This window comes from Salmo salar, chromosome ssa17, assembly GCF_905237065.1.
Source record: "Salmo salar chromosome ssa17, Ssal_v3.1, whole genome shotgun sequence".
NCBI lineage: Eukaryota > Metazoa > Chordata > Actinopteri > Salmoniformes > Salmonidae > Salmo > Salmo salar.
This window is the reverse complement of record NC_059458.1, coordinates 28777213-28802500: the sequence shown is the minus strand read 5'-3', so window position 1 is coordinate 28802500 and position 25288 is coordinate 28777213. Positions and strand designations below refer to the sequence as shown.

General features: G+C 45.9%; 1 protein-coding gene across 2 annotated transcripts in view; it reads left to right on the top strand.

The window, feature by feature from the left end:
* Positions 1–25288, top strand: part of LOC106593673 (receptor tyrosine-protein kinase erbB-4) — a 617461-nt gene that overhangs the window by 344395 nt on the left and 247778 nt on the right. For both annotated transcript variants that reach the window (XM_045699348.1, XM_045699347.1), the window contains exon 3: positions 9835–10021. In XM_045699348.1, the coding sequence (XP_045555304.1) occupies positions 9835–10021 (187 nt within the window). The remainder of the gene's footprint in view (positions 1–9834; positions 10022–25288) is intronic.

Here is a 25288-nt window from a genome sequence, read left to right as displayed (position 1 = left end):
CACAAAGTACTGAGTAAAGGGTCTGAATACTTGTGTAAATGTGATATTTCAGTTTATAATTTTTATTGAATCAATTTTAGAATAAGTCTGTAACTTAACTAAATGTGGAAAAAGTCAAGGGGTCTGAATACCTTCCGAATGCACTGTGCAGATATAAGAGAGAGAGAGATGCCAAGTGTTGACCATAGAAAATAGTCCCCTCAGCCAGCTGGTTCTGAGGCTCAGTTCACTAACCCCTACCAACACAACAAAGCCTCATGACAGCACTCAGAACAATCTGGCTGACAAAGCAAAAATAAAAAGATATCACCTATTGGAAAGACACCAAAAAAATCTAAGTCAACTTCAATGGTATTTGGCTCTAAACAGACAGTATATTGTGGCAGACTATCTGACCACTGTGACTGATAGAAAACTGAGACAAACACTGACTATGTACAGACTCAGTGAGCACAGCCTGGCCGTAGAAACCGTCCGTCACAGACAAATCTGGCTGCCCAGAGAGGACAGGTTGTGCTCACTCTGAGGTCCAGACAGAGCTGCATTTTCCTCTGCCAGAACTATACAGACTTATGGGCAATTTTCTTTCCCAAAATTTAAACAAATACAGAAATGTTGAAACTTAAACAAAAAAGGAGAAAATCCAATGTCTATTGGGAAAAAAACCTTTTTGTGCCATATTTGCTACAAAATATGTAGCTTCTTGCCACACCGTGGGGACAGACAGTGGAACGACCAATCAGAGCAGTAACATTGCTACTGGTGTCTTTCTCACTATTTAACTAATATCCTCATTCATTTCTTACTGTGGTTTCCTGTTAGTTGTTAATACTCATTGAGTGTTATTATTTTTCCTATTATTATCTATCTGCGTCATCATTGATTTGATATGTGTTTATATGTTTGCTTTGGCAATGTATGTGGTAACCCTTTCTGTACTAATAAAGACATTTGAATTTAATTTTAATTTGAGAGAGGTGTAGAGGCAAAGGGAGGTTTCTTCACCTTGTTGGTTTTGTCCCTGGTGGAAAGGTAACGTTGTGGAGTATGAACATAATATAGTATTAGATATAAAGCATACAATTGTGAAGTAGCAGGAGCCATCTTTCTTAAGTTTTGCGCCTACAATGTAATTTGTTTGGTCTGAAACGTGTCTAAAGTCCTGGATCCCAATTTCAACAACCAACACACTTATAAAGGCTTCATAAAAGCTTCATTAAGGCTTCTTTAGCTTCACATCTAGGAACATCTATATAGGCCTTATGAAGGACTTTCCTTACACCTTAAAAGTTATGTTTTAGTTTAACAAAGTAAGACCAAGTTCTGTATATTACCTTAAAGTCCTCCTGACATTGTAGCGTAGCATAACATTCCCCCACTGCTTTGTGCTAGTGATGGAGTACACAGCACAGCACTCCTGGTGCCCATTGACTGTGCTATGCAGTAGAAGTATGATTGTGCCAGCAGCGCTCTTGCTACCCCAGCCAGCTGCGTCTGCCGGGCTGTGAGCCTGAGTCCACAGCTGACATGCACCGCTGCTTCTCTCCTTGACTCTCACCGACTGACTCCATCTGTATGGAGATGGGGGGTAATCACCATAATGTGTGTTCCATCTCTTGTATTTGATAATGGTGTCATTATACTTTTTCTCCCAGTTTTTCTCTCGCTCATTCAGACGACGGGAACAGGTGGACTATTAATTATGCGTTGAAATATGGATCCCTCCGCACTCCACTTCCGTTCCCCCTCCCTTCACTGCACATTCCAACTCGGTCACTACACTCTCCTCTATTCCCACTCTCTCATTTTCATCTCAGCTCTTCTTCCGCCTTCCCATTCCCTTCTTCTTCCTCTCATTTAACCTTCTCTTTTCACTCTCCCTCTTCCCCATTCCTTCTCTTTTTCCCTCATCCTGTCCCCTTTACCCTCTCATCATCTCTCTCTCCTCTCCCTTCCCATATTCCCTCATCCTGTCCCCTCCCCTCGCCTCTCCTCATCTCTCTCTCCTCTCCCTCCCCCTATTGCCTCATCCTGTCCCCCTCCCCTCTCCTCATCTCTCTCCTCTCCCTCCCCATATTCTCTCTCACTTTCACATGTGTATCTCCCCTCTATATTTTGTTCCCTATTCCTTTTCACCTTATTTCCCCATCTCTCTATCTCCCCATCTCTCCACCTCTCCATCTCTCCCCATCTCTCCATCTCCCCATCTCTCCACCTCTCCATATCTCTCCATCTCCTCATCTCTCATCTCTCCATCTCCCCTCCCTTCTTCTCTTATTTCCTCTCTCTCTCTCTCAGCCATTACCCATCTCTAACCCCTTCTCCTCACCAGCCTCCTCTTCCCTCTTCCCTCCTCACTTGTTACATATCTCCTACAGTATGTCTCTTTTCTCCACTTGTTCCATGTCCCATATGTCTCTTCTCTCCACTTGTTCCATATCCCCTATGTCTCTTCTCTCCATGTCCCCTATATCTCTTCTCTCCACTTGTTCCATGTCCCCTATGTCTCTTCTCTCCACTTGTTCCATATCCCCTATGTCTCTTCTCTCCATGTCCCCTATGTCTCTTCTCTCCACTTGTTCCATGTCCCCTATGTCTCTTCTCTCCACTTGTTCCATGTACCTTATGTCTCTTCTCTCCACTTGTTCCATGTCCCCTATGTCTCTTCTCTCCACTTGTTCCATATCCCCTACAGTATGTCTCTTTTCTCCACTTGTTCCATGTCCCCTATGTCTCTTCTCTCCACTTGTTCCATTTCCCCTATGTCTCTTCTCTCCACTTGTTTCATGTCCCCTATATCTCTTCTCTCCACTTGTTCCATATCCCCTACAGTATGTCTCTTTTCTCCACTTGTTCCATGTCCCCTATGTCTCTTCTCTCCACTTGTTCCATTTCCCCTATGTCTCTTCTCTCCACTTGTTTCATGTCCCCTATATCTCTTCTCTCCACTTGTTCCATATCCCCTACAGTATGTCTCTTTTCTCCACTTGTTCCATGTCCCCTATGTCTCTTCTCTCCACTTGTTCCATTTCCCATATGTCTCTTCTCTCCACTTGTTCCATGTCCCCTATGTCTCTTCTCTCCACTTGTTCCATTTCCCCTATGTCTCTTCTCTCCACTTGTTTCATGTCCCCTATATCTCTTCTCTCCACTTGTTCCATATCCCCTACAGTATGTCTCTTTTCTCCACTTGTTCCATGTCCCCTATGTCTCTTCTCTCCACTTGTTCCATTTCCCCTATGTCTCTTCTCTCCACTTGTTTCATGTCCCCTATGTCTCTTCTCTCCACTTCTTCCATGTCCCCTATGTCTCTTCTCTCCACTTGTTCCATGTCCCCTATATCTCTTCTCTCCACTTGTTTCATGTCCCCTATATCTCTTCTCTCCACTTGTTCCATATACCCTATGTCTCTTCTCTCCACTTGTTTCATGTCCCCTATATCTCTTCTCTCCACTTGTTCCATATCTCCCCGATCTCTTCTCTCCATTATTTCTGCTCTCTCTATGTACCAATCTTACACACTCTTTTTCTTCTCTTCACTTCCTGGTCTCATCCCCCTCACTGGTCTCTATACTGACCAAATGTGTCTCTGCACTGTATATGAGGAATACTCTTAGAGCAGAATTCAACATCAAGTTTGTGGAGTAAGCAGAATCAAACATGCAAGCCTCCAACCATTACCTAATATATATGTGTGTGTTGCACCAAAAACAAATGAATTGAAATGCTGATTCAAATATGTTTTATGTTGATTGGTCACATGCTGGTAACTACTTTAATTATGGCTGGATAAGTATTCATTCCCTCAGTGCGAGCTAACACACACACACACACACACACACACACACACACACACACACACACACACACACACACACACACACACACACACACACACACACACACACACACACACACACACACACACACACACAGCACACACAGCACACACACAGCACACACTAACATGTCCTGGAGGACTGGTACTGGAGCGATAAAGTCTGAGTCACATACAGTGCAGGCAAACACAGAGATGTCAGCTAGATGAAGCTGTAGAGTAAATTAATCAAGCCTGGCTGTTGTTTCCCTCTCAACGCTGACTATCCCTGAAGTTGCCAAGCACAATTTACAAACAAATGTAAAATTCACAAATGGCCTGGAGGAGAAACAGAGATCTAGAGAGGGAAGAAGAGGCCGGTGAGGATAGGGAAGAGGAGGCAGGTGGGGAGAGGGAAAGGGAGACAGGTGGGGAGAGGGAAAGGGAGGCTGGTGGGAAGAGGGAAGGGGATGCCGGTGGGGAGAGGGTAGAGGAAGCCGGTGGGGAGAGGGTAGAGGAAGCCGGTGGGGAGAGGGTAGAGGAAGCCGGTGGGGAGAGGGAAGAGGAAGCCGGTGGGGAGAGGGTAGAGGAAGCCGGTGGGGAGAGGGAAGAGGAGGCCGGTGGGGAGAGGGAAGAGGAGGCCGGTGGGGAGAGGGAAGAGTAGGCCGGTGGGGAGAGGGAAGAGAAGGCTGGTGGGGAGAGGAAAGAGGAGGCCGGTGGGGAGAGGGAAGAGGAGGCCGGTGGGAGAGGGAAGAGGAGGCTGGTGGGGAGAGGAAAGAGGAGGCTGGTGGGAGAGGGAAGAAGAGGCTGGTGGGAGAGGGAAGAGGAGGCTGGTGGGGAGAGGGAAGAGGAGGCTGGTGGGGAGAGGAAAGAGGAGGCTGGTGGGAGAGGGAAGAAGAGGCTGGTGGGAGAGGGAAGAGGAGGCCGGTGGGGAGAGGGAAGAGGAGGCCGGTGGGGAGAGGGAAGAGGAGGCTGGTGGGGAGAGGAAAGAGGAGGCTGGTGGGAGAGGGAAGAAGAGGCTGGTGGGACTACACTAGTCTTTGTTTGACTGACTGTACAACAGTGTTTTTGCTAATTGCTTGCCATTGTTACGAGAACGGACGCTACCGAGTCATCGCAATGCATGATGGGAGAGTGACCGCTGTGCCTCCGCCTGCGCCTCGGAGCTTTGAGCTTGGTTGTCACGGCAGCAGAGGCAGATGCGTGTTGATGAGTGTGTGTGAGTGTCTGTGTTGGAGATGGAGAATGTAATTTTGCATAGTAGTGTGTCTTCCATTGTAGTCTAACAATGTTCTAATCTATCCTATTCTACTATAAATCATACAGCGTTATTAGAATTCCATGATTCTAACCACATCTGTGAGAGGAACAAACAGGCCATCGTTTGGGGGTTTCCCCTCTATGAATCAATCACGTTTTATTTGTTCAGGGTCTATCTTCTTAGAGCCTGAGAGAACTCTCATCACATTTAAGGTTATTGGCATGAAGGAAAGTACTTTTCTTTAAGCTGCATCTCTCCAGCTGTGTTTTGATAAAAGTCAAGGTGGAGAGAGAGAGAGAGAGAGAGAGAGAGGGAGACGAAATGCAGGTGCTTCTGTTTATCTTCCCTTGGGTCTTCCTCATCTCTCTTCTACTCATCCTCTCTTCAGTCTCTCCTCCTGCTACCTTCTTCTCTCTTCAGTCTCTCCTCCTGCTACCTTTGTCTCTCTTCATCTTCTCCTCCTGCTACCTTCTCTCTTCAGTCTCTCTTCCTGCTACATTCGTCTCTCTTCATCTTCTCCTCCTTCTACCTTCTTCTCTCTTCATTTTCTCCTCCTGCTACCTTCTTCTCTCTTCAGTCTCTCCTCCTGCTACCTTTGTCTCTCTTCATCTTCTCCTCCTGCTACCTTCTCTCTTCAGTCTCTCTTCCTGCTACATTCGTCTCTCTTCATCTTCTCCTCCTTCTACCTTCTTCTCTCTTCATTTTCTCCTCCTGCTACCTTCATCTCTCTTCAGTCTCTCCTCCTGCTACCTTTGTCTCTCTTCATCTTCTCCTCCTGCTACCTTCTCTCTTCAGTCTCTCTTCCTGCTACAGTCGTCTCTCTTCATCTTCTCCTCCTTCTACCTTCTTCTCTCTTCAGTGTCTCCTCCTGCTACCTTTTTCTCTCTTCATCCTTTCCTCATCCTCTCCTCCTGCTAGCTACTTCTATTCCACCCGCAGAAAATATTGATCCGGTAGCTCTCTAAATGCAATTTAAGAGCAGAAGGAAATTAAATAGTGTCAAAGTTTTAAAAAATGTATCCAAAAGAGGGTGGAGAAAAACACAGCAAAGTATTCATCATTTAATTGAATGAGCTAAATTACAAGCCAGAATCATCCCTCCATGTATTTCTTCTTTTCCCCCTCTCCCTCTCTTCTCTCCACTGGTGGCTGGCGCTGAAAGGCTTTCCTTGTGTTGCTAGGCATTGCTAAGCAACAGTTTGAACCGATTCTCTGTCAGTTCTCCATGGTTTGCCGTCGATGCCCGGAGGGCTGGCACTGGGAACGGGGCACCATCACCACCGCAGCAGGGCTGGGGCCGTCCGCCAGCCTGAGGCTCCTGCAGATAGGTCTAGAGCAGAGCAACGTCCCTGTGGCCCTGCGAAAGCTTCCTCGGCAGGCATAGGGATGTTACTGCCGAGCTAATGATGCCGGGGCCAACGATGAATCATATCCGGCCCGGGGCGCCAAACACAAGGGTTAGCGTGGGGTCACCCTCGCTGAAAGAGAAACATCACGCCTCACCATTCTTGGGAACCACATCACGAAGCCCCCACAGTAACATCTAATGTTGGAATCATACTTCTTCTGTCGGAGAATGAAAGAGTCACAGATTTGTATTGAGTGTTGTTGAATAGTTGTTTGAGTTTGACGATAACCTAATGACAAAATGTTGAGGAGAAAACGTTGAAGTTTGAGAGTATTAAAGAGTTTTCTTACACTAATTCCTGGTAATATTAAATGTTATCGGAAAACATTCCAAAGGAAGTCTCTTATGAATAACGTGTCACTCAAAACAGCATTCATACAGATTCTTTGTTGTGTTTTTGTTTTCATTCCCAGTGATTGACGCATTATAATCACGCCAATAAAACACAATGTTTTGTCTCCTCTTTCTTCTCCTCTGTCCATTGTATTTCAATAGAGCCCAAAGTGTGCAGGCCATGTATACTGACTAACTGACTAACTGACTGACTGACTAACTGACTGACTGAATGACTGAATGACTGACAATGAATTACGGACTAACTGACTGAATGACTGAATGACTGACTGACTAACTGACTGAATGACTGACTGACTGACTGACTGAATGACTGAATGACTGACAATGAATTACGGACTAACTGACTGAATGACTGAATGACTGACTGACTAACTGACTGAATGACTGACTGACTGACTGAATGACTGAATAAATGACAGACTGAATGAATGACTGAATGACTGATTGGCTGACTGAATGACTGAATGACCCCCTGACTGCATGACTGAATGACTGACTGACTGACTGACTGACTGACTGAATTAATGAATGACTGACTGAATGAAACTGACTGACTGACTGATTGACTGACTGACTGACTGACTGACTGACTGACTGACTGAATGAATGAATGAATGAAGCTACTCTGCTTGGCAACCTGGCTGTCATCAGGAAGGGCAAATACAGCCACATGTATGTGTCCAAAATGTCACCCAATTCCCTTAACAGTGCACTACTTTGGACATGGATCCATATAGGGCTCTGATCAAAAGTAGTGCATTAGTGAGTAAGGTACCATTTCAGACACACCCATGGCTTGTTTTTAGCTGTCATTCTCCCCGAGTCTCCCCTAAGGTCAAGACAAAATCAAACCAGGGATGACTCTTTTCCACCCCGCTCCTAACCAATCAGCAACACCATTACTGACCTGTCTCTACTCATTAAAACCACTCTTTATAATCATCCCATAGCCTCGGATCGTTCACCCCCCCCCCCAACTTATAATTTCAAACAACTTTTCAGGTCCCCACGTTCCTATATGGACCCCATTAGGAATTCTTATATGATTAATGTCATGTAACTCCTCTGTTATATCACTGAATATCAATTGTGCTGCGGTGCTGCGGGGCCACTGACAAAATACAAGTGCTTCAGTAAATTTAACGAGAGCCCAGAACCCCAGCCACAACGTTGAATAATTCAGCCATCAAATGGTAAGAGCCTCTCTAGAGATACTTAGCAATTAAATTAGTCTATATTGTGCATTCACTGCCATCCATATGGATCCTATAAGAAATTGTCGGCTATTCGGGCTCCTATATTGTAGTGTTGTGATTGGAGCTGCCAGTGGTGGCTAGTGCAGTGAGCGACTGTGTTACCGTGTCTGGCGGGCGGATGATAGCAGTCAGTTGACGTGCTGTGTCAGCGCGTCAGATGTATTTTTAATGACCACAGAGACCCAGGGAGAGGTAGCTGGTGCATAGGGACTGATCTGGGACCAGTATAACCTGCCGCCTGATTTTTACACGGACACACACATACCTCCACAAAGTAAAGCCATCCCACTGACTGAACGAAGCCCAGGTCCCGGTAATGATAGCATGTGTGAGCTTGCGATTGGCTGTCAGGATGATTGACGGCAGGGCTCCAGAGCTCATTATCTCGCCCAGTGTTATTACAGCTCTGTGATTGGACGTCCCTCTAGCCCCCAAGTAAACTGCCTGGCACAAGTAGACAAAGTTTTTATTTTCAACTGGCTTCTCCAAGCAGCAACCCTGAGCTGAGGACAACCTGCTGTCTGAATAGGTGCTCTAAAAAACCTCCTCCACCAACTTATTAACAATGAGCCATCATTCAAGATGCCTTTCCTAACTCAGTACACAATGCTGGCTTATACAAGCAAATGCTGTTGAACAGTTCAACACAAACACATTTATGTGCAAGATAGATGAAGTAAACAAACAAAAATTGGGGGAAAAGATCAGGACTAGGTTGATCTACAGGAAGGTTGGGGGACAGATCAGGACTAGGTTGATCTACAGCAAGGTTGAGGGACAGATCAGGACTAGGTTGATCTACAGGAAGGTTGGGGGACAGATCAGGACAAGGTTGATCTACAGCAAGGTTGAGGGACAGATCAGGACTAGGTTGATCTACAGGAAGGTTGGGGGACAGATCAGGGCAAGGTTGATCTACAGGAAGGTTGGGGAACAGATCAGGACTAGGTTGATCTACAGGAAGGTTGGGGGACAGATCAGGACAAGGTTGATCTACAGGAAGGTTGGGGGACAGATCAGGACAAGGTTGATCTACAGGAAGGTTGGGGAACAGATCAGGACAAGGTTGATCTACAGGAAGGTTGGGGGACAGATCAGGACAAGGTTGATCTACAGGAAGGTTGGAGAACAGATCAGGACTAGGTTGATCTACAGCAAGGTTGAGGGACAGATCAGGACTAGGTTGATCTACAGGAAGGTTGGGGGACAGATCAGGATAAGGTTGATCTACAGGAAGGTTTGGGAACAGATCAGGACAAGGTTGATCTACAGGAAGGTTGGGGGACAGATCAGGACTAGGTTGATCTACAGGAAGGTTGGGGGACAGATCAGGACAAGGTTGATCTACAGGAAGGTTGGGGAACAGATCAGGACTAGGTTGATCTACAGGAAGGTTGGGGGGACAGATCCGGACGAGGTTGATCTACAGGAAGTTTGGGGAACAGATCAGGACTATGTTGATCTACAGGAAGGTTGGGGGGACAGATCAGGTAATCTGTTCAAGTTGTCCTTCAATAAACAGTAGCCTGACTTTGTAAATTTCTCTAACTTTGCCACTCTCTCTCTCTCTCTCTCTCTCTCTCTCTCTCTCTCTCTCTCTCTCTCTCTCTCTCTCTCTTTCTCTCTTTCTGTTTCTCTCTCTCTGTCTGCATCCCTCTCTCTCTCTCTCTCTCTCTCTCTCTCTCTCTCTCTCTCTCTCTCTCTACCTTCTTCTCTCTCTCCCTGCTCCCTCTAGTCTATCCGAGAGGTGACAGGCTATGTGCTGGTAGCTCTGAACCAGTTTGACTACCTGCCCCTGGAGAACCTTCGCATCGTGCGGGGCACCAAGCTTTACGAGGGACGCTACGCCCTGGCCATCTTCCTCAACTACCGCCGCGACGGCTTCTACGGCCTCAAACAGCTGGGCCTTCGCAACCTCACAGGTCAGGGGCCCAGTGCAGACTATTCTAAACTCACCTGTGTGACTCAGTCACACCATCTTTCCATTTCTCTCACTTCCTCCTTCTCTCTATCTCCCTAGCCTGCTTATTGTTCTGTCCTTCTCTCTATCTCTCTATCACTTTCTCCTTCTCTCTATCTCTCTAGCCTGCTTATTGTTCTGTCTTTCTCTCCATCTGTCCATCACTCTCTCCGTCTCTTGATCTCTCCAACAGTTTCTCCATGGTCTGATGGTCTATCTCAATCAAAACTGTGGCCTCCATGGTTTGCTGAGGGATGGGGCTGGGGGAACGATAACTGTGGCCTCCATGGTTTGTTGAGGGATGGGGCAGGGGGAACGATAACTGTGGCCTCCATGTTTTGCTGAGGGATGGGGCTGGGGGAATGATAACTGTGGCCTCCATGGTTTGCTGAGGGATGGGGCTGGGGGAACGATAACTGTGGCCTCCATGGTTTGCTGAGGGATGGGGCTGGGGGAATGATACTTGTGGCCTCAATGGTTTGCTGAGGGATGGGGCTGGGGGAATGATAACTGTGGCCTCCATGGTTTGCTGAGGGATGGGGCTGGGGGAATGATAACTGTGGCCTCCATGGTTTGCTGAGGGATGGGGCTGGGGGAATGATAACTCTGGCCTCTCCATGGTTTGCTGAGGGATGGGGCTGGGGGAACGATAACTCTGGCCTCTCCATGGTTTGCTGTGGGATGGGGCTGGGGGAATGATAACTCTGGCCTCTCCATGGTTTGCTGTGGGATGGGGCTAGAGGAATGATAACTCTGGCCTCTCCATGGTTTGCTGAGGGATGGGGCTAGGGGAATGATAACTCTGGCCTCTCCATGGTTTGCTGTGGGATGGGGCTGGAGGAATGATAACTCTGGCCTCTCCATGGTTTGCTGAGGGATGGGGCTAGGGGAATGATAACTCTGGCCTCTCCATGGTTTGCTGTGGGATGGGGCTGTGGGAACGATAACTCTGGCCTCTCCATGGTTTGCAGTGGGATGGGGCTGGAGGAATGATAACTGTGGCCTCCATGGTTTGCTGAGGGATGGGGCTGGGGGAACGATAACTGTGGCCTCCATGGTTTGCTGAGGGATGGGGCTGGGGGAATGATAACTCTGGCCTCTCCATGGTTTGCTGAGGGATGGGGCTGGGGGAATGATAACTCTGGCCTCTCCATGGTTTGCTGTGGGATGGGGCTGGAGGAATGATAACTCTGGCCTCTCCATGGTTTGCTGAGGGATGGGGCTAGGGGAATGATAACTCTGGCCTCTCCATGGTTTGCTGAGGGATGGGGCTGGGGGAATGATAACTCTGGCCTCCATGGTTTGCTGTGGGATGGGGCTGGAGGAATGATAACTCTTGCCTCTCCATGGTTTGCTGAGGGATGGGGCTGGGGTATTGATAACTCTGGCCTCCATGGTTTGCTGTGGGATGGTGCTTGGGGAATGATACCACTATCATATCCATTGACTGAGCTATGGATATAAAGACTGTCAGTCCTAGATATTTTCATGAAAGGTGTACAAATATATTGTAAAGCATTAAAAGAGAGTTAAATATGAGGTTATTATAGCCTAAGGCAGCTTAAGCCTATAAGGTGTTTATACTCTTCAAAACCAATGGCTGTACAAATTACCATTGAATAGCAGTGGGTCTCACAGATTGTGCTTTTACGAAACCAAGAAATTGTAATAATGTAGAGTCTTTAGCTTTGCTAAATTGCGGAATAGTTTCAGAATACACAGAAAATGTATTGTAATGTCATTGTCACGTCTGCGCACCGGCGCAAAGGAAGGCTCTGGCCATGGAGCTGGGTTGGCCGCCGTGCCTGAACTGAGCACCGGCGCAGAGGAAGGCTCCGGCCTTGGAGCGGGACTGGACGCCATGCCTGGACTGGGCATCGGCGCAGGTTGCACCAGACTGATGACACGCTCCTCAGGTCGAGTGCGTGGATCCGGCACAGGACACTCCGGGCTGGAGAGGCGCACTGGAGGCCTAGTGCGTGGAGCCGGTGCAGGTGGCACCGGACTGTTGACACGCACTTCAGGACGAGTGCGGGGAGCTGGCACAGGATGTACCGGACTGGGGAGGCGCACTGGAGGCCTGATGCGTGGAGCCGGCACAGGTGGCACCGGACTGGTGACACGCACTTCAGGGCGAGTGCGGGGAGCAGGCACAGGACGTACCGGGCTGGGGAGGCGCACTGAAGGCCTGGTGCGTGGAGCCGGTACAGGTTTCACCGGACTGATGACACACACTTCAGGGCGAGTGTGGGGAGCTGGCACAGGACGTACCGGACTGGGGAGGTGCACTGGAAGCCTGGTGCGTGGAGCCGGTACAGGTGGCACCGGACTGGTGACACACTCTTCAGGGAGGGTGCGGAGAGCTGGCACAGGACGTACCGGACTGGGGAGGTGCACTGGAGGCCAGATGCGTGAAGCCGGCACAGACTTCACCAGACTGCTGACAGGCTCTTCAGGTCAAATGTTGAGCAGAACACACTTGACCAACATCTCTCTCCTCTCTCTCTCCCCCAACTTCTCCATCGCCTCCCTGGCGGTCTCTGGCTCTTCCCTCTGCTCAGCAGCCAGCTCCATGTGCCCCCCCCAAAAGAATCTTGGGGTTTCTGTGGCAGTGGACTGGTGACCCGCTCTTCCAAACGCCTGCGTTGCCGCATACTCCTAGCTAACCCCTCTCTCCGGTATCCTTCCTCACACTGTTCCATCGACTCCCAGGCGGGCTCTGGCACTCCCCGCTGCTCAGTCGACCACCCCTCGTGCCCGCCGCAAAACAATCTTGGGGTTTCTGTCGCCTCGGTCCCCGGCGCCGTCGCTGTCCTTCCTGCGTCCCCTGCAACTCCCGCCAAGGAAGGGTCTCGTGTCCTCCCATGATCTCCTCCCATGTCCAAAACTTCTTTACCTCATGAACACGCTGCTTGGTCCTTGTGTGGTGGGATATTCTGTCACGTTTGTTGAAATGAGTGGACCAAGGCGCATCGTGCTTAGAGTTCCACATTATATTTAATAGTGAAACTTACAACAAAACAACAAAGAATATAACAAACGTGCAGTCACGGAGCGCACAAAGCACTAACCAAAACAATATCCTACAATGCAGGTGGGAACAGGGACTCCTTAAGTATGATCCCCAATTAGAGACAACGATAATCAGCTGCCTCTAATTGGGAACCATACTCAAACCCTAACATAGAAATGTAATTGACTAGAACACCCCCTAGTCACGCCCTGACCTACAACACCATAGAGAACCAAGGGCTCTCTATGGTCAAGGCGTGACAGTCATAGAATAGAAGAATCCTCTGACATTTCTTTTAAAATAAATGGTTGTGTTCAACCTTCGCTTCACACATTTTGACATTTAACCTCTCTGGGCCAGTGGGACGTTTGCGTCCCACCCTAGTCAACAGCCAGTGGAATCGCGTGGCGCGAAATACAAATACCTCAAAAATGCTATAACTTCAATTTCTCAAACATATGACTATTTTACACCATTTGAAAGATAAGACTCGTTAATCTAACCACGTTGTCCGATTTCAAAAAGGCTTTACAGGGAAAGCAAAACATTAGATTATGTCAGGAGAGTACCCTGCCAAAAATAATCACACAGCCATTTTCAAAGCAAGCATATATGTCACAAAAACCAAAACCACAGCTAAATGCAGCACTAACCTTTGATGATCTTCATCAGATGACACTCCTAGGACATTATGTTATACAATACATGCATGTTTTGTTCAATCAAGTTCATATTTATATCAAAAAACAGCTTTTTACATTAGCATGTGATGTTCAGAACTAGCATACCCACCGCAAACTTCCAGTGAATTTATTAAATTACTCACGATTAACGTTCACAGAATACATAACAATTATTTTAAGAATTATAGATACAGAACTCCTTTATGCAATCGCGGTGTCAGATTTTAAAATAGCTTTTCGGCGAAAGCACATTTTGCAATATTCTGAGTAGATAGGCTGGCCATCACGGCTAGCTAATTTGACACCCACCAAGTTTGGCCCTCACCAAACTCAGATTTACTACAAGAAAAATTGGATTACCTTTGCTGTTCTTCGTCAGAATGCACTCCCAGGACTTCTACTTCAACAACAAATGTTGTTTTGGTTCCAAATAATCCATAGTTATATTCAAATAGCTCCGTTTTGTTCGCACGTTCAGGTCACTATCCGAAGAGTAATGCGCGAGCGCATTTGTGACAAAAAAAATCTAAATATTCCATTACCGTACTTAGAAGCATGTCAAACGCTGTTTAAAATCAATTTTTATGCTATTTTTCTCGTAAAATAGCGATAATATTCGAACCGGACAACGTTGTATTCATTCAAAGACTGAAAGAAAAAAATTGAGAAGTCTCGTGAATGCGCATCTCAGTCTCACTGTCCCCAGGCAGGCCACTTACAAACTCTGCTGTTGTACCTAGCCCAGAGACAGGAGACACGTCATTCCGCTTTCTGGCGGCTTTAGAGAGCCAATGGAAGCCTTAGAAAGTGTCACGTAACAGCACAGATGCTGTAATGTCGATAGAGATGCAACAGAAGGACAACAAATTGTCAGACAGGGCACTTCCTGCATGGAATCTACTCAGGTTTTGGCCTGCCATATGAGTTCTGTTATACTCACAGACACCATTCAAACAGTTTTAGAAACTTTAGAGTGTTTTCTATCCAAATCTACTAATTATATGGATATTCTCGTTTCTGGGCAAGAGTAGTAACCAGTTTAAATCGGGTACGTTTTTTATCCGGCCGTGAAAATACTGCCCCCTAGCCCCAACAGGTTAAAATGTTTGCTGTTTAGCAGATACTCTTATCCAGAGTGACTTATAGTTAGTGCATTCATCTTAAGGTAGCTAGGTGGGACAACCACATAGTCTCATAGTAAGTAAAATGTTCCTTAACAAAGTAGCTATCAGAAAAGTCAGCGCTAGTAGGCTAAAGGTCAAGTGCGATTTTTAGTTCACGAAAGGCAAGGGTGATATTTATTATATTTATTTTTGTTATGGGGGTAGTGGGATTAGTTAAGATACTCTTTGAATTTATCGTTTTTTTCTTCGGATGATGGGCAGGGACTCTGCTGTCCTAGCATCAGGGGGAAGGGGGTTCCACCGTAGGGATGCCAGGACAGAGAAAAGCTTTGACTGGAGCGGGAGCTGACCTCCCGTAAGGATGGGAGGGTCAAGAAACTGGAGGTGGCAGAACAGAGTGCTCGATTTGGGGTGTAGGGTTTAAGCCTAGCCTGAAAGTAGGGAGGGGCAGTTCCCCTGGCTGCTCCGTAGGCAAGCACCATGGTCTTGTAGTGGATGTGAACTTCGACTGGAAGCCAGTGTGCGGAAGAGGGGGGAGACATGGGAGAATTTGGAAATGTTGAACACCAGGTCGGTTGCGGCATAAGTTGCAGGGGTTTGTTGGCACAAGTGGGGAGCCCAGCCAACAGTGTGTTGCAGTAGTCCAGACAGGAGATGACAAGTACCTGGATTAGGACCTGCACCGCTTCCTGTGTGAGGTAGGGTCGTACTCTGCAGATATTGTAGAGCATGAATCTGCAATCACTGCTTTGATGTTTGCAGAGAACAACAGGGTGTTGTCCAGGGTCACGCCAAGGTTATTTGCACTCTGGGAGGGGGACACCGTTGAGTTGTCAACTGTGATGGAGAGGTCTTGGAGTGGGCAGGCCTTCCTCGGGAGGAAGAGCATCTCTGTCTTGTCGAGGTTGAGCTTGAGATGGTGGCCTGACATCCAAGCAGAGATGCGAGTCATCACCTGGGTCTCAGAAGGGTGAAGGTAGTTGAGTGTCATACACATAACAATGATAGGAGATACCATGTGAGGATATGACAGAGCCAAGTGAATAGAGAGCAAAGGAGAGGGCCTAGAACCAAGCCCTGGGGGACACCAGTAGTGAGAGCATGTGGTGCAGACACAGATCCTCTCCATGTCACCTGGTAGGAGCGGCCCGCCAGGAATGATGCAATCCAAGAATGTGCAGAGCCTGAGACACCCAGCCCTGAGAGGGTTGAGAGGAGGATCTAATGGTTCACGGTTGTCCAAGGCAGCAGATAGATCTAGGAGGATGAGAACAGAGAGAGAGAGACAGCTTTTGCAGTGTGGAGAACATCAGTAACACAGAGGAGAGCAGTTTCGGTTGAGTGACCAGTCTTGAAGCCTGACTGATTAGGGTCAAGAAGATCATTCTGGGAGTGATAGCGAGAGAGTTGGTCAGTGTTTGGAAAGAAAAGAAAGAAGGGATACCGTTCTGTAGAGGGTTTGTATGTTGGTATCTTGAGGAGGGGACGCAGCCAGTGGTCAGGGATGAGTTGATGAGGGAAGTGAGGAATGGGCAAAGATCTCCAGAGATAGTCTGAAGAAGGGAAGAGGGAAAGGGGTCGAGTGGGCAGGTTGTCAGTGGGCCAGACCTCACTAGTCACAGGATTTCATCTGGAGATAGAGGGGAGAAAGAGGTCAAGGCGTAGGGTAGTTCTGTGTGAGTGGGACCAGTGGACTCAATAGACGTAGTAAATGGAAAGCGGATGTTGTCGACCTTCTTTTCAAAGTGGTAGACAAAGTGGTCCACAGAGCGGGAGGGAGGGGGAGAAGGTGGAGGGTTAAGGAAGAAGGAGAATGTGGCAGAGAGTTTCCTACCGTTACACCCACCCACAGCTGAAGCCAATTTAATACCCCACGCTTTTAATATCATTTTTTGCACCCGAGTTTCATATTTAGACAAATTAAGTCGGACGCCCTCTTGTGCAGGGAGATGAAATGGCTCTGAAAAAAGCCACGTGTTTCAGTTAATTAACTTTTCTGTTTACAGAGTAGCCGGCTCGGATACTAGGTTGTTTCATGGAGTAGTTTGAAATTAAAGATAGTTGTAGAGACTGTGGCCTAGTAGTCACACACCTGGAGCTATCAAATGTATCTCATCCCAGAGACCGGGGTTCAATCCCTGCGTCTACCTTTGGTCCTGAGTCTTGCCTCCTCATTTGTATCTGTATTGTCTCAATAAAGCAATAACAAATAAAAAAGAAGAATGGAATTCTATATTAATTTAATAGATGTAAAGTCCCCTGTTTAGGGGCCTGCATGGTTCTGGTACCGGTTCCGACCGTCATTTTGGCTTATAAGTTGATCTGTAGACACCGTATGGCTTGCATTGAGCAGTAGCCTTGTATATCTCTTCTGCCTGTTACACGTAGAATGTGAAATCTGATGCCACTTGAAGCTGGGCTGTCCCTCCAATCATTTCATTTGCTCTTGCAACTGTCCATCAACTCCTGGCTGAACCTGACGTCACAGCTACTGGCGAAGCACATGCCTGAAATCCTTACAGTGCGTCTTGTTTTTGTCACTCTAGCACATTCAGAGATAGATTTATAGCCAACTTTATCAAAGTAATTCATAGATTTTAAACAAAAAACACTTTCTGCTTGTCGTAGACGGATATGAGATGAAAGGAGAGTTCTTAACGAATTCAGGAAGCCAAGCTAGAGCTTTGTGTGACGTTCTGTGTGATGCTCTGTGTGACGTTCTGTGTGACGTTCTGTGTGATGCTCTGTGTGACGCTCTGTGTGAAGTTCTGTGTGAGGTTCTGTGTGACGTTCTGTGTGATGCTCTGTGTGACGCTCTGTGTGACGTTCTGTGTGAGGTTCTGTGTGACGTTCTGTGGGACATTCTGTGTGACGCTCTGTGTGACGCTCTGTGTGACGTTCACAGCGGTGGGGGCAAATGTTTTGATCAAGAGAGACCTTTAGAAAAGATGCACAATTTCTCTACCACTGAAAATATGAATATGTATTTTACAGTTATAATGAATGGGAAATCTTATAGTGATTTTATAGTTGGATTATAATATATTTAGAAAGCATAAAAGGGATTTCAAGCCTTATTCATACAGTTTTGTTGAATAGGAAATGCATCATATAAAATATTTCAAATATTCAGATTTGGGTCCAAGAGCTGGTGTCCTCAAAAGTGACTACATCTCAGAAATGTATAACTATTTTGACCAGAAAGGATAACATTTAGTTACATTTAAGAGGAATAAAGCTAGTCATGCAACAGCATATGAAGCTCACGCAAGCCTATACATGTAGAGACATGTCTGTCTATCTGCTTGCCACTTTTTATTCCCCAGGTGTCAGATATTAATGAATTAGCTTGTTCACTACAGTGGCTGGTTATAACTAGTGTATTAAGTCAGGTGTCTGTGGTGTCTGGTTATAACCAGTCTATTAAGTCAGGTGTCTGTGGTGTCTGTTTATAACCAGTCTATTAAGTCAGGTGTCTGTGGTGTCTGTTTATAACCAGTGTATTAAGTCAGGTGTCTGTGGTGTCTGGTTATAACCAGTCTATTAAGTCAGGTGTCTGTGGTGTCTGTTTATAACCAGTCTATTAAGTCAGGTGTCTGTGGTGTCTGTTTATAACCAGTCTATTAAGTCAGGTGTCTGTGGTGTCTGGTTATAACCAGTCTATTAAGTCAAGTGTCTGGTTATAGACTGGTTATAAACAGACACCACAGACACCTGACTTAATAGACTGGTTATAACCAGACACCACAGACACCTGACTTAGTAGACTGGGTATAACCAGACACCTGACTTCATAGACTGGTTATAAACAGACACCACAGACACCTGACTTAATAAACTGGTTATAACCAGACACCTGACTTAATAGACTGGTTATAACCAGACACCACAGACACCTGACTTAATGGACTGGTTATAAACAGACACCACAGACACCTGACTTAATAGACCTACATGTACAAATTACCTCGACTAACCGGTACCCCCTGTATTTTTTGTAGGTATTTTTTTAAACTGCATTGTTGGTTAAGGGCTTGTAAGTAAGCATTTCACTGTAAGGTCTACACCTGTTGTATTCGGCACATGTGACAAATACAATTTGATTTGATTTGATTATGACAGCAAAACCTTTTTAAATAAAGTGTATTGTAATAAAAATAAAAGCTTTTCTTCCTTAGAATTGTGATCATATCATACATACACACATTTGTTGATTGTGAGAACCTTATTTTGCAACCAAGTTACAGACCACTTCAAGGCTCTTGCTCGCATCCCGCTAATCTCCTTTGGAAGAGCTGTCTGTGTTACACATGAGTCTCAGACTGCAGTCCATCTACCAACTAATAAAAGCTTGTCTAAGCTTCGATGATGTATGATAAAGCATTGCCTACTGGTTATAACCAGACACCACAAACACTTAATAGACTGGTTATAAACAGACACCACTGACTCCTGACTTATTAGACAGGGTATAACCAGACACCTGACTTAATAGACTGGTTTTAACCAGACACCACTGACTCCTGACTTAATAGACTGGTTATAACCAGACACCACAGACACCTGACTTAATAGACTGGTTATAAACAGACACCACAGACACCTGACTTAATAGACTGGGTATAACCAGACACCACAGACACCTGACTTAATAGACTGGGTATAACCAGACACCTGACTTATTAGACAGGGTATAACCAGACACCTGACGTATTAGACTGGTTATAACCAGACACTACAGACACCTGACTTAATAGACTGGTTATAAACAGACACCACAGACACCTGACTTAATAGACTGGGTATAACCAGACACCACAGACACCTGACTTAATAGACTGGGTATAACCAGACACCTGACTTATTAGACAGGGTATAACCAGACACCTGACTTATTAGACAGGGTATAACCAGACACCACAGATACCTGACTTAATAGACAGGGTATAACCAGACACCACAGACACTTGACTTAATAGACAGGGTATAACCAGACACCTGACTTATTAGACTGTGTATAACCAGACACCTGACTTATTAGACTGGGTATAACCAGACACCTGACTTAATAGACTGGTTATAACCAGACACCTGACTTATTAGACAGGGTATAACCAGACACCTGACTTAATAGACTGTTTATAACCAGACACCACAGACACCTGGCTTAATAGACTGGTTATAACCAGACACCACAGACACCTGACTTAATAAACTAGTTATAACCAGACACCTGACTTATTAGACTGGGTATAACCAGACACCTGACTTAATAGACTTGTTATAACCAGACACCTGACTTATTAGACAGGGTATAACCAGACACCTGACTTAGTAGACTGGGTATAACCAGACACCTGACTTAATAGACTGGTTATAACCAGACACCACAGACACCTGGCTTAATAGACTGGTTATAAACAGACACCACTGACACCTGACTTATTAGACTGGGTATAACCAGACACCACAAACACCTGACTTAATAGACTGGGTATAACCAGACAACTGACTTAATAGACTAGTTATAACCAGACACCACAGACACCTGACTTAATAGACTGGTTATAAACAGACACCACAGACACCTGACTTAATAGACTGGTTATAACCAGACACCACAGACACCTGACTTAGTAGACTGGGTATAACCAGACACCTGACTTCATAGACTGGTTATAAACAGACACCACAGACACCTGACTTAATAAACTGGTTATAACCAGACACCTGACTTAATAGACTGGTTATAACCAGACACCACAGACACCTGACTTAATGGACTGGTTATAAACAGACACCACAGACACCTGACTTAATAGACTGGGTATGTACAAATTACCTCGACTAACCGGTACCCCCTGTATTTTTTGTAGGTATTTTTTTAAACTGCATTGTTGGTTAAGGGCTTGTAAGTAAGCATTTCACTGTAAGGTCTACACCTGTTGTATTCGGCACATGTGACAAATACAATTTGATTTGATTTGATTATGACAGCAAAACCTTTTTAAATAAAGTGTATTGTAATAAAAATAAAAGCTTTTCTTCCTTAGAATTGTGATCATATCATACATACACACATTTGTTGATTGTGAGAACCTTATTTTGCAACCAAGTTACAGACCACTTCAAGGCTCTTAAAGTGACTATGCATAGATAACAGAGAGTAGCAGCCGCGTAAAAGGGGGGGGGGGGGGCAATGTAAATAGTCTGGGTAGCCATTTGACTAGATGTTCAGGAGTCTTATGGCTTGGGGGTAGAAGCTGTTTAGAAGCCTCTTGGACCTAGACTTGGTACTCCAGTACCGCTTGCCGTACGATAGCAGAGAGAACAGTCTATGACTAGGATGGCTGGAGTCTTTGACAATTTTTAGGGCCTTCCTCTGACACCGCCTGGTATAGAGGTCCTGGATGGCAGGAAGCTTGGCCCCAGTGATGTACTGGGCCGTACTCACTACCCTCTGTAGTGCCTTATGGTCAGAGGCCGAGTAGTTGCCATACCAGGCAGTGATGCAACCAGTCAGGATGCTCTTGATGGTGCAGCTGTAGAACCTTTTGAGGATCTGAGGACCCATGCCAAATCTTTTCAGTCTCCTGAGGGGGAATAGGTTTTGTCGTGCCCTCTTCACGACTGTGTTGGTGTGCTTGGACCATATTAGTTAGGAACTTGAAGCTCACAACCTGCTCCACTGCAGCCCGTCGATGAGAATGGGGGCGTGCTCGGTCCTCCTTTTCCTGTAGTCCACAAGCATCTCCTTTGTCTTGATCACGTTGAGGGAGAGGTTGTTGTCCTGGCACCACACGGCCAGGTCTCTGACCTCCTCCCTATAGGCTGTCTGATAGCCCTCCTGCTGACGTACCTTGGAATGATGGCTCACCACAGGGAGGATGAGACACATAAAGAGGCTGAGAAAGTGCCCAGTCCAGGTGAATCATTACTTTGTGTGAATTCTACCACCTTTGCCCACACCATGTCATGAATCGGCATCTCTCTATATCTCTCTGTCTCTCTTATGTAAAGTAAAAGGATAGGTTGATTATGCAGTATTCATCACTAGAATGTAGCCTTGAATCTTTTAAATTGTAGTTCCATTGGTTTTGGCCCCTGTTCTTTTCTCTTAGCATGGATCAGACTGCGTTTCTCTGCTGTGCTCTGGGCATTATGAGTATGTCCCCTGGAAGAGAGCAGAGTGGAGAGTAGAGACCTTCAGCTGGATCAGTTAGAGAGGTGATCTGAGACTCACAGCGGCAATACGGTGTCTATATTAGGACAGCGTCATGCATCCATGATGTGTATGGTGTCCATGGTGTCCATATTAGGACAGAATCATGCTTTCATGGTGTGTATGGTGTCCATATTAGGACAGAATAATGTGTTCATGGTGTGTATGGTGTCCATATTAGGACAGAATAATGTGTTCATGGTGTGTATGGTGTCCATATTAGGACCGAATCATGCGTCAATGGTGTCCATATTAGGACAGAATTACACATCCGTAGTATCACAACTAAGCACTGAGATGCAGTGCCTTAGACCGCTGCGCCACACGGGAGCGTTAAAGGAATCCCCTTCACATATGTGATCCACCTTGCTCATACATCAACTTTGTAAGTAGAGTTTAGTAAAGCTAGTCTGGTTACAGTGATAAAGGACTCTGAAGGACCTCAAAGTATTCAGGGCACGGTGACATCTTCTGCTAGTAAATCAGTGTGACGTCTTTGATTCCAGCCACCTCAGCCGGGAATAAGGAGAAAGTGGGATTTCTCTCCTTTCTCTCCGTCTCCTCTCAAATGTCCGCTCATCCTCACTGTTTTCTCCTGTGCCACCCCGCCATCCATCTATCTATCTATCTATCTATCTATCTATCTATCTATCTATCTATCTATCTATCTATCTATCTATCTATCTATCTATCTATCTATCTATCTATCTATCTATCTATCTATCTATCTATCTCTCTCTCTCTCTCTCTCTCTCTCTCTCTCTCTCTCTCTCTCTCTCTCTCTCTCTCTCTCTCTCTCTCTCTCTCTCTCTCTCTCTCTCTTCTTTCTATCACTGTCTCAGTGTTTTCCTCCAATCCTTCACCTCTCCCTCTCTTTCTGTCTCTTGTTGTCTCTCTTTCTCTCTAAACATATGTCTTTGGAGTCATTTCCAGATTTCTGGCTGTAAAATGTGTTGGGTCTGAGCACTCATGTACTGTATGTGCTTGTTTGAGAAGCTGGCATGTATAGTGGATAGTTCTGCTGTCTGTCTGTCTGTCTGTCTGTATGTCTGTCTGACTGACTGGGAAAAATGTTATATAATTCCCTTACTCTCTTGTAGTCTTACCGACGAGGCTAGCACTTGTAGTCTTACCAACGAGGCTAGTGCTTGTAGTCTTACCGACGAGGCTAGCGCTTGTAGTCTTACCGACGAGGCTAGTGCTTGTAGTCAACAACGAGGCTAGTGCTTGTAGTCTTACCGATGTGGCTAGTGCTTGTAGTCTTACCGACGAGGCTAGCGCTTGTAGTCTTACCGACAAGGCTAGTGCTTGTAGTCTTACCGACGTGGCTAGCGCTTGTAGTTTTACCGATGTGGCTAGTGCTTGTAGTCTTACCGACGAGGCTAGCGCTTGTAGTCTTACCGATGTGGCTAGCGCTTGTAGTTTTACCGACGTGGCTAGTGCTTGTAGTCTTACCGACGAGGCTAGCGCTTGTAGTCTTACCGACGAGGCTAGCCCTTGTAGTCTTACTGACGAGGCTAGTGCTTGTAGTCTTACCGACGAGGCTAGCGCTTGTAGTCTTACCGACGAGGCTAGTGCTTGTAGTCTTAACGATGTGGCTAGCGCTTGTAGTCTTACCGACGAGGCTAGTGCTTGTAGTCTTACCGATGTGGCTAGTGCTTGTAGTCTTACCGACGAGGCTAGAGCTTTAGTCTTACCAACGTGGTTAGTGCTTGTAGTCTTATCGACGTGGCTCATGCTTGTAGTCTTAATGACGGGGCTAGCGCTTGTAGTCAACAACGAGGCTAGTGCTTGTAGTCTTACCGACGTGGCTAGTGCTTGTAGTCTTACCGACGTGGCTAGTGCTTGTAGTCTTAACGACACTAGTGCTTGTAGTCTTACCGACATGGCTAGTGCTTGTAGTCTTACCGACAAGGCTAGCGCTTGTAGTCTTACCGACGAGGCTAGCGCTTGTAGTCTTACCGACAAGGCTAGCGCTTGTAGTCTTAACGACGAGGCTAGCGCTTGTAGTCTTAACGACGAGTCTAGCACTTGTAGTCTTAACGACGAGGCTAGCTCTCCGTCCCCCCCTCCCTTTTTTTTTCTTCTTCTTATTTTTTACGATAATGAGGAAACGGGGGTTTGCATGCTATGCATTATGCACTCCATATCATCCAAAAAATGAATGGGTACAGACCTTATTTGTAATTCATTTGCAAGTCCACCACCCACTACTCCTTATCTAGGAGGATATCATATCTCAGCAGGGTAATACTATATTCAGCATGTTACTACACGTAATGCATTAAATAACAGTCTTACCTAACGCTAGCGCTCTCAGGCTCAGCCGACCACAAGTCCACTGCATTGTGAAATGCATACCCCGTAGATATAAGCAGGAGGCCAAGGATATACAGTTTGGCAATGAAAGTGTATAGATGGAAGTTTTAACTGCCTTATAACATAATCTATGTTAATGACACTCCATATCAAATATTTAGACTGTCTGTTTACACAAGGAGCATGTAACTCTTAACCTATCACAGTTGTCCTGGTTCTCCTTATTCATTGATTATTATTAAATGTAATTTGTTGATTGACAAGAGACCACACACTTGGTTTCTCAGGTGCTACTCAGTCTCTGACTATAAGGTGAGCCCAGAAACCAGCAAACACTGTCACCTTTAAGGACCAGTATTATACACCGCTGGTTTAAACTACATTGAGGCACTTTCGGATATAGACTCACGCTCTATGCTGTTGCATCTGATTACATTGATTAGAAAAGCATCCCTGCTTCTCCTTCTGCTAATTAGGCAGTTCCACCCTCTACTCCAAGCTGGTAGTGGAACCCCCCTCCAATCAACCTCTCCAATGCTAATTGCCGCCTGCTGTGTTTCCCAGTATTTAGATATTTACTTGACATTTTGGAGGATGAAATCTCTTGAGATGAACCATTTAGTTTTCAAGAGTGTCTAATATATATATATATATATGTTAGACAAGCCGTGTTTTTAGTCAGATTATGTAATTTAGCATAATCTGCTGAATAGGTTGATTATTTGACCTATTTAAAAGGTCATTTGTATATTTCCAGAACTGCTGTGGATTTTTGACATTCTTTTTAATACTATCCATATACAGTAGGAGGCTTCTGCATTTCTAGTTGTAGTTTTTCTGGCCTTTCCTCATTTTCTATAGGAATCCC